Raw genomic sequence first — 15,118 nt, forward strand, 5'->3', positions numbered from 1 at the left:
TTGAGTAAAAAAAGTAGATACTGTAAGAAAACAAACACTAATTTATAGTCATAATCACTGTCATTAAAAGAAAACTAAACCAAGGGCATTCTACACCTCGACGGACCATTGGACCATTGGGTCCAACAACTGTGTGTAACAAGCCCAGATCTGCCATGGATACTGTCATGAACACTGAGCTTTACAAGACAGTTATGTTTTGATCTCTATTGATTTAGTTTGCTCGTTACACTAAAACCTTAAAAAGTGAAATCTTGTCCACTGATTTATTTCTGTTGGTAGTTTGGGAAGTTAATTTGTAACAATACCTTTGAGTTTGGTGCTATAAGTTGCTCCGATAACATTTGTAGTAGCTTATTTTTTAAGTTGATTCACTGCATTATATCTACTTGTATAACAGCAGGACACATAGCTGATGGAAATTTCAACTTAGCAAAGAATTCATGTGAGGAAAGCAATCAAAGGTGCATCTGGGAGTCGGGTGTCACTAATAACATTTCAAGTGGCTGTGACAATGATCCTGATCATCCGTCTAAACCTACATTCTGTCTACACCCTCTGACATAGTTGCACACACCAGCCTCCTTTAATGGCCAGCTTGGCGGAATTGCCCTCATCTCCTTCCATTCTTATCTGTCCAGTCATATCCAGAAAATCACAGCATTAACTTCTCTTCCTGCCTCCACACTGTTACTTCTGGAGCCCTCAAGGGTTTACTCATGACCACCTAAGGTCTATGTAGCCTGACCTCCGGTTGGCTCCAGAACGTGCTGTTCTAAGAAATTATCCCAAAAACATTCTATAAATTCCCCATCTATGCTACCTTTGTCAAATCTTATTTTTCAATCTATATGTAAACTAAAATCCCCAGAATTATCACCTAACCTTCTGACAAGCTCCCATTATCTCTTTCATATTCTGTCCTACCATGTAGTTACAATTAGGAGGGGCCTATACATCACTCCCATTAGTGACTTATTGCCTTTAATCATTTCTCATCCCAAGCCAAACTGCTTCTACATCCTGGTTTACTAAATTTAGGTCATCCATCTCTAATGTGCTAATACCACCACTAATTAACAGAGACACCCCTCCACCTTTTCTTAATTTCTTGTCCTTCCTAAATGTCACACACACCTCAATATTCAGGTCTTAATCTATGTTATCCTGTAGCCATGTCTCTGTCAGATTGTTAAGGTTGTTGGAGGCCTGTCATCTCACTCACAGACATCACTGCAGAGACAGTGTCCTAGATCGAAGAATATTAGCTGCTTGGTCAATGGTCTTCCCTCCATTGGTTCAGTAGTAAGAATCTTCGCTGACAATTGCCCAGTATTCTGTTTTATTTACAACTCCTCAGACAATGAAGCAGTCTTTGCAGCAAGACCTGAAAACTCCCAATATTAAAAATAGGAAATGCTGGAAATAGTAATTAGGTCAGGCAGCGTCTATGGAGAGGGAAACAGCATTAACATTTCATCAGATGAAAGGTCATCAACCCGAAATATTAACTATTTTTCTTTTCACATGGCCTCCAACAACCTTCTTTTCACATGCTGCATGGTCTGTTGAATATTTTCAGCATTTTTTGATTTTATTTCAAATTTTCAGCAACTGCAGTATTTTGCTTTTGTATTGGTTGACGACCTCCAGGCTTGGGCTGATAAGTGGAAGCAACATTCATGCCCTGCAATGACTATCTCCAGCAAGAGTGTTACTACTTCCTCGTAACATTCAATGGCTTCACCAACATTGAATCCCCCACCATCAACATCCTGGAGAAGGTGGTTGGGGGGGGAACAGGGTGTCAAACTTCCCAGAAATTTAACTGGACCAGCCACATAAACACCGTGGCTGCAAGAGTCCAAGTATTCTGCAGCCAATGACTCTACAAATCAGAAGTCAGGAATTTCAAAAAGATGGAATACCCTCCACTTGATCAGTGAAACTCAAACAACTCTAAAGAAGTTCCAGGACTGAGCCCTTTGCTTAATTGTCACTGGGTCAAAATTTTGGAACTCCCACCACAACACAGACTGCAGTTCATCAAGAAGATAGTTCACCATTACCTTCTCAAGAGCAACAGGGGATGTGCAATAAATGCTGGCTTTGTCAACAGCTACACTGCATGAATTTCTTTAGTGTCCAGTGTAGCACAATCACGTGAGGAAAGTTCCCACGGTTGCATCCAAAACCTTGGCTTCAGTGCCTCTAGTCTAGTCGTTCTCCTTTTTTTTTGTCTAAGGGACTCCTTTTCAAATGGATTAGTAATCACAGATCCCCATTTAAATTATAACGCCACACATATTTATAATATGAAAATACTGCATGTAAGGAAGGCACAATTCTAATGGGGATGGAAAAGCAGAGGGACCTAGGGGTAAGTAAGCACAAATCATTGAAGGTGCCAGGACAGGTCGAGGGAACACTTAATAAAACCTACAGGCTGGAATTCTCTAGCCGTTCATGTCAGCCAGATTCCCCAGACCTGCCGGCAGCGTATCCCCGCCCGCGGGTTTCCCGCCAGCATGGGGTGACGTCAACGGGAATTCCCACTGACAGCGGCGGGACCAGAGAATCCCGCCGCTAGCAAACAACTTGCCATCTCCCGCTGATGGGAAACACGCGGCTGGGAGACCAGAGAATCTCACCCACTGGATCCAGAGCTTTATGAATAGGGACACAGGGTACAAAAGCAAGGAGGTTCTGTTAAACCTGTATAAAACATTGGTTTGGCCTCAACTGAAAACCAGTTCTGGACACCACAATTTAGGAAGTGTGTGGAGGCATTAGAGAGGATACAGAAAATATTCGGGAGAATGGTTCTGGGGATGGGGATCTTCAGTTATACAGATAGCTTGGAGAAGCTGAGAATGTTCTCCGTGGAGAAGAGAAAGCTGAGAGGAGAGGTTGGGATGAGGAATTTCAGTTCTAAAGGCAGATTTGATAGAGGTATTCAAAATCATGGGGGTCTGAACAGAGTAGTTAGGGGAGAATATCTGGAATTAAGAATCTACTGAGGATCATGAAACCATTGTCAATTGTCGGAAAAATCCATCTGGTTCACTAATGTCCTTTAGGGAAGGAAATCTGCTGTCCTTACCCAGTCTGGTCTACATGTGACTCCAGAGCCACAACAATGTGGTTGACTCTCAACTGCCCTCGAGCAGCTAGGGATGGGCAATAAATGCTGGCCAGCCAGCGACGTCCATGTCCCATGAATGAATTTTAAAAAAAGAAACTTCCCACTTGTGAAAGGATTGAGAACAAGAGGGCAGTTTTAAAGTAATTAGGAAAGAATCATTGAACCTCTACTGTGCAGAAGGGGACCATTCAGCCCATCAAGTCTGCACTGACAACAATCCCACCCAAGCCCTATCCCTGTAACCCCATGTATTTACCCTGCTGACACTATGCAATTTAGAATGGCCAATCAACCTAGTCTGCACATCTTTGGACTATGGGAGAAAACCAGAGCACCCACAGGAAACTCACGCAGATGTGGGAAGAAGGTATAAGCTCCACACAGACAGTTACCCGAGGCCAGAATTGAACCCAGGTTCCTGACGCTGTGAGGCAGCAGTGATAAACACTGTGCCAGCAATAGTGATATCAGGAAAACCTTTATCATGCAGCAAGTGTTAAGGGTCTGAAATGCTTTGCTGAGAGTGTGGTGGAGGCAGTTCAACTGAAGCATTCAAAGGGAAAGGACAATTACCTGTAAAGAATGAAGGTGCAGGGTTACAGGGGAGAAGGCAGAGGAAATGGAACTGGATGAGTTGCTGATTCAGAGCGCCAACACAGATGCAATAGGCCAAATGGCCTCCTTCTGCGCCATAACAGTTCTGTGTGAGATTTGATAGAGGTATTCAAAATTATGAGGGAACTGGACAGAGAAGATAAAGAGAAACTGTTCCCATTGGTGGAAGGATCAAGAAGCAGAGGGAAAAGATTTAAGGTAATTGGCAAAAGAAGCAATGACAACATGAAGAAAACACGTTTTACTCAGTGGTTAGGATCTGGAATGCACTACTGGAGTGTGGTCAAGGTAGATTCAAGCTTATCACTCAGAAGGGAATTGGATTATTATCTGATAAGGAAAGACTTTGCAGGATTACGGGAAAAGGCAGGGGAGTGGCACGAAGTGAATTGCTCTTGCGGAGATGAAACTGACAGGCTGAATGGCCTCCTTCTGTGTTGTAACCATTGTACGATTGTATAAAGAATGTTTTAATAATGTTTTACATACAGTTATCAGTGTTTCTCACTGAAGAGACTTTCTATCCTTGGCAGGAGTATGGACAGCACAGGAATGTTAAGTAAGCAGAGCACAGAGAGCACGAACATGGAGGAAACACTAAGGGAGCATGGAGAGAACAAGAGAACAAAGTTAGTCGAAGTTGGTCCCCACTCACTTGCTTACTCCTGACATTTTTTGTGGACTCCCAGGAATTTTTTTTCAGGCCTCCCTAGAGCAGCATCAACCTCCATTTGAGAAGCATTGCTCTTGTTCTGTAGGTAAAGTAGGTGACTTGCTGGAAAATGAGGACAGAATTGTGTCTGACAGTCATGCTTCCATGGTTGAATGCCACTATTTCACCATCAGTTCTCAAACATTGAGAATTTCCTCGGTCACAGACTGGAGGTAGAAACTGTATTCCATGGAGAGGAGAAAACAAAAAGTCATAATTGAATTAGCATGCGAGGCTTGTCAATACAGGAGACATTAAATGGAAGAGCACTTAAGATAATGGCAATGGAGTTGCTATTTAATTTGTTCAGTGAATACTGCGAATGTAATTCTTCCCCAAACACTTCCCAGCATTCAACTCATGAATATCAAGCAACAGAAATGAGCAGAATCTCTTTTCTCCTGGATAAAACCGTCAGGAAAAAGTGAAGACACCGCTGTGAATTTTTTCGCAAGGGCTTGAGATTAACAAGCATCAGGAAAATGGGTGCAAGGTAAGGAGGCAAAATAAATTCTTCCACAAGCTGCCAGTAGCTGCATTGCATATATCAGAGTGGGACCCAAACTTGCTGACTAAACTGGAAAGTAATCACTGCAATTTGTTTTGTTGAGTTTAACAAACCATCACAATGTGATCCATACTTCAGGCAAAAATAAGCAACGAAGTTAGTCGAAGTTGGTCCCCACTCACTTGTTTACTCCTGAGATACGTTCCCAGAAGGAAAGTCACTGCCCAGTGCAGATGAAATGCATTCAGTCTAATCTATTTAAGTTCCGTGGAAAACATCTCATGGTCTTTGGCTAGCATTCATACCTATTGAATATTCTTGTTCAGGCAGGTGTCCCATCTAATTTAGTCCTTTCGCACAAAGTAAACATCTGCACAGTGTTGAATTGAAGAAAGACCCATGCACTAACCACCCCGTCATTCAAACCTCCTCTCCCTCCTTTTAAAAACTCATCTCCACCATCGGGAAGGACAAAGAGAGCAAGTCCGTGGGAATATTAGCTCCAGGTTCCTCTTCAGGTCACATACCACCCTGACTTTGACATTCCTTCATCATCACAAAATCCTGGAACACCTTACCTAATAGCACCCCAAGATAGTGCACTACCAACTTCTCAGGGGCAATTAGGAATGGACAACAAATGCTGGCTTCATTAGCGATGTCCATATTCAGAGAATGAAGTTTTAAAAATCTAAACAAAATTCCTTTCACACTGGATTTCTCCTTTTGCCAGTAATTATTTTTTGGACCTTTGCAAAACAAATCATACCCCAGTGGAAGTGGTGTGCTGTAGCATCTCGTAATGGGTTTTAAAACATAGAAAATCAGTGCATGTATAGGCCATTCAGCCCTTTGAGCCTGCACCACCGTTCAATAGGATCATGGCTGATCATGCACTCTTAGCATCCCACTCCCGCTTTCTCTCCACACCCCTTGATCCTTGTAGCCACAAGGGCCGTGTCCAGCTCCCTCTTGAACATTTCTAACGAACTGGCCCCAACAGCTTTCTGTGGTAGAGAATTCCACAGGTTTACAACTCTCTAAGTGAAGAAGTTCTTCCTCATCTCAGTACTGAATCGCTTACCCCTCATTCTTAGACTGTGATCCCTAGTTCTGGACTTCCCCAACATCGGGAACATTCTTCTCGCGTCTAGCCAGTCCAGTCCCATCAGGATTTTATGTGTTTCTATAAGATCCCCTCTCATTCTTCTAAATTCCAGTGAGTACAATATCAGTCGATCCAGCCTTTCTTCATATGTCAGTCCTGCAATTCCAGGAATCAGTCTGGTGAACCTTTGCTGGACTCCCTCAATAGCAAGAATGTCCTGCCTCAGACTAGGAGACCAAAACTGCACACAATACTCAAGGTGTGGCCTCACCAAGGCCCTGTATAACTGCAGCAAGACATCCTTACTCCGATATTCAAATCCTTTTGCTATGAAGGCCAGCATTTAATTTACATAATTTACACAAGCTACTTAAATATATTCCCGAAAGAAAACATTTAACGTAGTCAGAATTAGTGATTCGGTGCAGCAAGACAATCCACAAGTTTACAATTTGTTTGCAGCGCCAGGCTCCTGGGGATATCTCAGTGAAACACCTGTTTGTCCTCGCCTCATGGCCACATGCAGTGACTGGACAATGTTTAAGAGCAGAATGTCAGTCATATTTTCCACTCTCCCTAACCCAAGCTTAATGAAATCAACTGCAGCACTGACTATGAACTCAATACAGAAGTGAACTCCATATAGAAGATGGAAACATCAGTAAAGTGCACCCGTCCAGTCAGACTCAACAAAAAAACTTAACAGCAGGAACCCTGGCACATGCACATTCCAGCCAATAAATGGATATTTCTGGAGCAGAGAGCATTGTGGGTGTTGTAGCCACCATTATGGGATGATTACCATGAGGATAGGTTTGTCAGGAGACAATGGCAGAAACATGGGGACAGAACCAAAGAAGGAAAGAGCTCTCCAAGAACCCAGTAGAATACAGTTGACTGCCCAGACTCCTAATATTCCACCGTCCAGTGCCTCAGGCTCCAAAATTGGAATTCTCAAAAGGCAAATTAAAGGCGCAGTCACACTGATCCAATCTTATTCTTCTTATTTCTCATCCCCTTTAAACCTCATTCTGCCAAAATATGAAAAGCACCATCTTGGTGGCTTGTTTATTAATTTGTGCTTTTGAGCTAGATTGCCAGCATTCCAATATTTTGCTTTTATATTGGTGCCTGTAAGTAGCAAAGACCAGAAAGGTATCAGGTATCGAGGGGAATTTCACAGTGACTTCATTGCAATGTTAATGTAAGCCTTACTTGTGACTAATAAATAAACTTTTTAAAAAATGTTCGATCACTCGTGGGTCTGTGTTCCTCTGCTCTCAATTTAGGTGACACCACAATAGGCCTCGACACCCCAGGGCAGGTTCTGATCACTGGCTAATGGAACCTGCTTTGAAATTTGGCTTTGGATAACGTGCAAGAGAAAGGATTTAATGGACCGACTAGTCCCCCGCCAGCCCAACATGATCAGATAGTTGCCCAACACGTGATGAGTGAGGCACCTCAATGTCTGGGGGCAACTTAACACCCCCAGCAAGAGTCAGAGCTTAGAGCAGAGGAAAAGGACGAAGCATGGAAATGAGGACAGCTCCTTTGTCCTTCTTTGCTACAATGTTCAGTCTAGAATGGACTCACTTCAGAAACAGCTTTGGACGAATAGACAGAATTTTATGAGACTTCATCTAAGTTTCGGGCAGGCATGAAAATGGGAGAGTTCCAGATCCGTTCTTTGGGCATGTTTTCAGGCCCAATCTTATGCGCTCTGTCTTTAAAATTTTGGACAATTCCATTTCTTGCTACAGAAGGCAGTGGGTGGGACTTAACTCACCAGAGGGAGTTACTGCGCATGTGTAGACCACTGATTCTACACATATGCATTAACAGTAGTAGGGGTCTGACAGACAAAGAGAGAGCTGTCAGGCCCCTGCTACTGCAGGAAGCCTCAAGTAGCACCGCCCCCCCAACCCTGCAATTGCAGGGGTCCGTGGCCTGAGATGCAGACCCCCTCCCTCCCCACCAATCATGGCCCCGCCGCCCTCCCCCACTGACTGTGGCCCCACCGTCCTCCCCCACTGATTGCATGCAGAGTGGCAGCGGGCTTTCCTTTCCCCACCAGGCCCCTACCCCCATTGGCCGCTCCCCCACATACCCTACCCCCATTGACCCAGCCCACCACAGGCTCTGTCCTTGGCACTGCCACCACAGACCCTGCCCACCCAGAGGCCTCTCCCACCCAGAGGCCTCTCCCACCCACAGGCTCCACCCACCCACAGGCTCCACCCACCCACCCACAGGCTCCACCCACCCACAGGCCCCATCCCTAGCACTGCCCAGTGGGCATTGCCCAGGTTCCTGGTGGGCATTGCCCAGGTGCCAGGCTGACATTGCCAAGGTGCCAGGTTGGCATTGCCAGACTGGTACTGCCTTGTCCTCGGCCTCCCTGGGGGAGGCCTCAATGGCCTCCGGTTCCACCAGCGAGGCCAACACGACTGTTCCCCATTCATGGGGAGCAGGTGTTTTCCTCACCGGAGAGAACCTCTCCTGACGAGGCCATAAAGGCGGGGGGGGGGGGGGCGAGCCCGGACAATTGAGAGCCCGGCTCGCTAAACACATTCAAAACCCTATTTTAACAAATTTAAATGAATTAACCAGCCCTCGCCCATTTCCAGCGAGAGGCTGACTGTGCCAGAAATTCAGGTATCGTAAAATCACGCCGGTCGCGAAAACCGGCGACAATCGTGCTAGCCGTTTTACGCCCGATTTTATGGCATTTTCTGGCTGCAAAATGGACGTAAAGTGGCGGTAAAATTCCGCCCATAGTGTTATTTTCCTCAAAGTTCTGGCTTCTGTTGCTCGTTACTTCCTGTCACCTCCATTCAGTGTCCTGCAGGCAATTGCCATTTTTGTCACAATAAGGAGGTGAGTGAACATAGAAACAAAGAAGAAAGGAGCAGGAGGAGGCCATTTGCCCTTCGAGCCCACTTCACCTTTCATTATGATCACGGCTGATAATAATAATAATGACAGCTCCATCTAAAATGCAAGTAGTTTCTTGTACTCAGGCACCACACACACAGCTGCTAAATGTTTCCAGCATTTATTTCTGGTGTCCAGCATTCTTGTAATTGTTCTCCACTCTTTGAAGGTACGCAATGTCAGGCTGAATGAAATGGTTAATAACTTGTAAAGTTATGAACCTTTCATTAAATTTAAAGTTGTAAAGCATTGTAAAATAGGAAGAATATGCCTGAGTCAGGACTTTCACACTGCTCATGAACTCCCAGTCAAGTGTGGTCCTCCGTGTACTGAAAATTACACTTGACTGAAATAAGAATCCTGTTAAGAACAGTTACAAATAATTAATTAACACCAGTGGTTTTCATTGGCCATTTCAGCTTTCGTTGTGATATCTTTGTCCAATTGGAGACTACCCATGACATCAGAGGTCACGAGCAGTTTTTTTTAAACACACTGTTCCTTCAGAAGAGTCTGCTTAATTCAGTTCTCTTTTCATTTCAGACTCAGTGTCCTTTGAGACAAGATTTCCCCTTCCCTGAAGATGCTCCCTTCATATATTTTTTCTGCCCAAAGATACATAACTTTGAACCACCCAGTTCCCACCTCACATTTCCTGAGTCAGTTGGGCTTGACACTGGCCTCACCCAATATCCTGATGTACATTTACTGGCAGGAGGTCACTGGGTAACAACTGAGGAGCATTCTCCCTCTTTAGCCAATGGGCGCTGAAGACTTTGACCGAGTCCCACCACAGTTGCTCAATATAAATTGGCCAAAATGGAGAAGGCAGCGAAGATGAGAATGAGTCATTTCTGTCCATTTGATCTCCTGATTGCGAAAGTATGGATGAAAATGTAACATTCCTTTTTCAAAGGTATTAATAGTAGCCTGGTTGTTAAAATAAGTCCGTTATCAGACCAAACTATAGACCAGATCACAGCTCTGATTCAGATTTGTGCTGAGTTATCTGATCTCACCTAGTAGATGTGCTCCAGTTGATCTAAGTTAGCTCTGATCCAGGGAGTTGACAAAGAAGCACCTGTTTCGCCCATTCTGGGAATGCACATTTCTGGTGTTGGGAGAAGGCAGATAAAGCATGAGTTCAAAACCCTTCCCACCCCACTAGAGGTGGGACGGTGGTGCACATGGGAACACAACTGGATAGGATACAAGTAACATTCCATATCATCTTGGATCAAAATCAGGAAGTAATACGAGCAAGAGGCAACTAACTGTTCAGGATTTCCAGTTGTAGGGTCATCACACTGGCACATTTTCACAAAGTAGACATGCTAAAGTTGCTGTCTTTGGGATTGAGGTCCAGTTGGTCAGCAGCAGGGACCCAATCTGACCAGGAGAAAACTCTGATGAAGCTTTTACTCTTTTTGGTTTGATATGCAGAAGAGATTGGCAAAGCAATGAAAATGCTGGAATACTAATAACCTGAAATGGCACAGTTAAAAAAAGCATCAATTTAAAAGGCTTCATTACTGACTGTTGCGAAAGAACTCAGGTGGAGTGGAAGTTACTATGTTTAAACTGATGCACTCCAATGTTGGATGTTTACAACACAGAAAGCCATTCAATCTATCGTGTCCATCCATGCCAGCTCTCTGCCAGCAGAGCTAACCTAGCCCCTACTCTGCCTTTTCTAGTAGCCCTGAAAGTTGTTTCCCTTCAGATGTTTATCCAATTCCTTTTTTTTGAAAACCATGATTGAATCTGCCTCCACCAAACTTGAGGCAACTGGCAGGGTTAAATTAGTCATGTCACCTTTGCTTCTTTTGCAAGTCACTTTAATAGAAGTCTATTAATACGCCGGCTTCAGATGTTGGCAGATAAATATTCAAGGTGTTTGGGTCCCACTTTTTTTTTGTCCACAATTTCAAGCTTATTCTAAAGGCAGGTTTGAAATGGTTAAAGCTTTCACTGAAAAAAATAACTTTGCACAGACATATGAAGAATGCCATTAACAAAACCTTTTTTATCGCAATGATCCTTTCAACTTAGGGAACTGAAAGTGTGGGCATCTTTCGAATAATAAAAATGTCTGCAACACAGTGACACAGTGGTTAGTATTGTTGCCTCATAGCGCCAGGGACCCGGCTTGGGTCGCTGTCTGTGTGGAATTTGTATGTTCCCCTGTCTGTGTGGGTTTCCTCCGGGTGCTCCGGATTCATCGGGAAGATGTGCTGGTTAGGTGCATTGGCCATGCTAAATTCTCCTTCAGTGTACCCGAACAGCCGGAGTGTGGCGACTAAGGGATTTTCACAGTAACTTCATTGCAGTGTTAATGTAAGCCGACTTGTGACAATAATAAATAAAAGAAAGCTGCAAAGCCGTGGTCTATTGTTATGGAGCGGCCGGTACAGGCCGCTGCAGTGCCGTTCTGAGTGTGAGTGCGTGTGTGTGTCTGTGAATGTGTGTGAGAGAGAGGGAGATGAGTGTGTGTGTGTCTGTGTGTGAGTTTGTGTGTGTGGAGAGGAGATGTGGGGTGTGTGTGTGTGTGGGGGGATGTGGGGCGTGTGTGTGTGTGCGTGAGAGTGTGTGTGTGTGTGTGGGGGGATGTGGGGGCGTGTGTGCGAGAGTGTGTGTGAGTGAGTGGGTGAGTGTGTGGGTGTGGGGGTGGGGTGGGTGGGTGTGAGTGAGTGAATGGGGTTGGGGGTGGGGTGGGGTTGGAGGGTGGGTGTGGGGGGGGTGTGTGTGTGCATGGGTTGGGGTGGGAGTGAGGGAGTGAGGGTGTGTGGGGTGGGGTGTGTGGGGTGGAAGTGGGGGTGGGGGTGGGAGTGGGGGTGTGTGTGTGAGTGTGTGGGGTGGTGTTGGGGGTGGGAGTGGGGTGTGTGTGTGTAAGCGTATGGGGTGGGGTTGGAGGTGGGGTGTGTGGGGGTGTGTGTGTAAGTGTATGGGGTGGGCGATGGGGTTGGGGGTGGGATTGGGGTTGGGGGTGGGGGCAGGGTCGGGGGGATTGTGCTCGAGCGGCTGGAGGTAACGGTTGGGGCTTGCGCCACCTTCAAAAGTCCTGAGTGACAGCCATCTCGACCAATCACAACCCAGTCCTGGCTGCCTGACGTCACGGGAGGGCGGGCTGTTGGGCCGGGTGTGCGAGCTGCTGGGCCGCTGGGTGGCGGTGGGGTCTGTGATGAGTTTGGGTCGCAGTGATAAAAGTTTTTTTTAATGTTTGTAGCAGTCTCTTCTCTCTCCACCCTCTCCCACTACACACACACAGACACACACACATGGCCAGGGTTTCAGTTGGTTTTGATGTGCCCATTTGACAGGGCGCTGGGGCACCAGGCTGTGCCCGGGAGCGGAGCGTCGTGCTGGCGGTCAAAGCGCAAGCGCAGTGTGTTCCTGATCACCAGTTTCTCCATGATGAAGGAGGCGCAGAGCCAGGGGATGGCGTACTCCAGGGTGATCAAACCCATGTAGTCAAACTCGAACTGAGAGTAATCCCAGGGGCAGGCATTGAACTGCCGCAAGATGTAGCCAGTGGAGAACTCCCAGATGTACGTCCAGACGGTGTAGATGAGGCAGCGGGCGGCAGTGCAGCACTTGTCCTTGAGGTAGAGGTACATCCTCTCCACGATCAGCATGGATGTCCCGTAGATGAAAAGCGCCCAGACGCTGGTGACCCCGGGGAACTTCCAGTTGAAGTGGACCACAAAATCCCACGCTGCCGTGAACATCACCTCACAGAAGTAGCCGTGGATGGCATAGAGATACCAGCGAGAGAGGGCACTCAAAGGCTCTGCCGCAGCCATCCTGACTCAATGGAGGGAAGGAGTAAAAGCAAAGGGAGAGAGAGAGAGAAAGCTGCAGAGATAAAACCAACATATCCAGTTACACCAAACCAGCCGATGTGGATAAAACATCTTCACCACTCCTTGGAAACAGAGGATTAATTTTTAAACAGATACTAACCTGCAGAACCCCCTTCCCCCCTCATTAATCAGCAGTCGCACAGACAATGGCTCTGCACCGGACGAGAGAAATAATGGGGAAGCACTTAGCAGAAGCAGAATGCGGGAAGTACCACAGCTCAGAGCTGAATGGGGAACGGTTCCTGACATCAATGGAGCATCCCTGCAATTCAGCGCTCTTAGAGAAGGCAGCTGAGAACAGGGGGTCATGAAAAGAAGTTCAGCAAGCAGCACAAATCCATTGACATGCATTTTAACCTCTGGGCTGCCGGGGCAGACACCTACTGAGGAGACAGAGGATATTAAAAGCACAACACTCTTCTAACATTGTGAGGCAGCGGAGCTGATTCATTGCACAGGACAAGGGTTGGATAGAGGCCAGATTTCACATCAGACATTCACTACTGCCTCAGACCCCATGCACATTTATTTAAAATGCTGACAGGCATGTACATGCATGTAGAAATATTACACAGATAATTGCAGTGGCTGAGTTTACGCTGCTGTCTTAGAAAGCTGCCAGCATTTTAGGCTAAATAAAACAAGACACTGCAGAACCTTTAGACAGATGGGAACATCTTCCCCATCTCTGAGAAAAGTGTTGCTAGCAGTAAAACAACATGGCTGCCACTGTGTAGCCAGCTGTTGACAAGAGAAGCTCTCACCTCAGAAACTGTATGGTTTCCATTCCTTCCCAGTTGGAATTCATTGAACTCCACCGAGTTTGTACTAGTACTAACTTGTACCAAGTTTCATTCACTCATTACCCCTGTGTTTGCCGACCTACATTGGCTCCTAGCCAACAACATCTGTTAGGGTGCCAGATCAGAAACCCCAAGGTATATTAGATTAGACCCCAACAATTTTTCTATTGGCTTTAATGTGAGGATATGATGTTTCACTCCTGGCACAAATCTACTGACAAGCCAGGGAGTTTTTATTGAAACAAACTTCAATTAACAACGCAGTTTAACTATAACAAATGAATTAGCTTAACTTTTAACAATACTTAAACATGGCAAATACAATTCTCAACTGCTAACCGATGACTATGAGTTCCAATCAAGCAAAATTTCTCTTATAGACTTGAACCCCTCTTTATAATAAGTTAGCAAAACATAGGCATACTTGCTTGACTTAGATTAACAGTCCTGGAGCTTTCTGAAAACTTCTAGAGAGAGACAGAGAGCCACTTTTTCTAGCAGATCCATGTTTGTATTTTCCAATGAAAGTGAAACTGGGTTTCCTGCAAGCTTAGCTCTTCTCATTAATCACATGACTCTGCCCCTGTGAATCAACCTAATCAAAACTCACATGACTCTGCATACCTAGCCTAAAATTAATAGGAGAACCTAAATAAACAAAAGGTTCATTAACACTACAAAATAACACATTCCAAGCTAATATCAGTTATTAATCTTCATTCTTAGTATCTGCTGCTTGTTTACCAGACAAATCAACTATTATAACAAAACACTGGCTCTTAAAGCAACCTCACCTTACACATAAAATATATTAAAATAGCACAGTATCAGCTCGCATCACACTTTTAAAGTCCTCGCCCTCACAATTTCTAATTTTCTCCAGCCTTACAACCTTCCGAGATCTGTGTTTCTATAATTCTGGCCTTGTGTGTACCATCTGTTTCATTTCTCCAAGGATATATCTTCAGTTGTCAAGTTCCTAAGCTCTCAAATTCCTTCTCTAAATCTCTTCACCTCTCTCCTTTAAGGCACTCCTTAAAACCTATCTTTGGCCAAAGTTTTGGTCACCTGTCCTAATAACTTCTTAATTTTTTTTAGGGTGGCACAGTGGCAAGCACTGCTGCCTCACAGCGCCAGGGACCCAGGTTCAATTCCAGCCTTGGATCACTGTCTGTGTGGAATTTGCACATTCTCCCTGTGTCTGTGCGGGTTTTCTCCGGGTGCTCCGGTTTCCTCCAACAGTCCAAAGATGTGCGGGTTAGATTGATTGGCCATGCTAAATTGACCCTAGTGTCGCGGGATTAGCAGAGTCAATATGTGAGGTTACGGGAATAGGGCCTGAGTAGGATTGTGGTCAGTCCAGACTCGATGGACCGAATGGCCTCTCTCTGCACTGTAGGGATTCTATGATTTTCCTTGTCAAACGT

At 45.3% G+C, this 15,118-nt stretch overlaps 1 protein-coding gene across 1 annotated transcript; it reads right to left on the reverse strand.

Moving 5' to 3' along the window:
- Positions 1–12,315: 12,315 nt before the first annotated feature.
- On the reverse strand, positions 12,316–12,828 carry LOC144506809 (transmembrane protein 229B-like). Its single transcript, XM_078233168.1, has one exon. It carries the CDS (start codon positions 12,826–12,828, stop codon positions 12,316–12,318), a length of 513 nt encoding a protein of 170 aa, XP_078089294.1.
- Positions 12,829–15,118: the final 2,290 nt, after the last annotated feature.

The sequence above is a fragment of the Mustelus asterias genome, chromosome 18, assembly GCF_964213995.1.
Source record: "Mustelus asterias chromosome 18, sMusAst1.hap1.1, whole genome shotgun sequence".
In the NCBI taxonomy this organism is placed as follows: domain Eukaryota; kingdom Metazoa; phylum Chordata; class Chondrichthyes; order Carcharhiniformes; family Triakidae; genus Mustelus; species Mustelus asterias.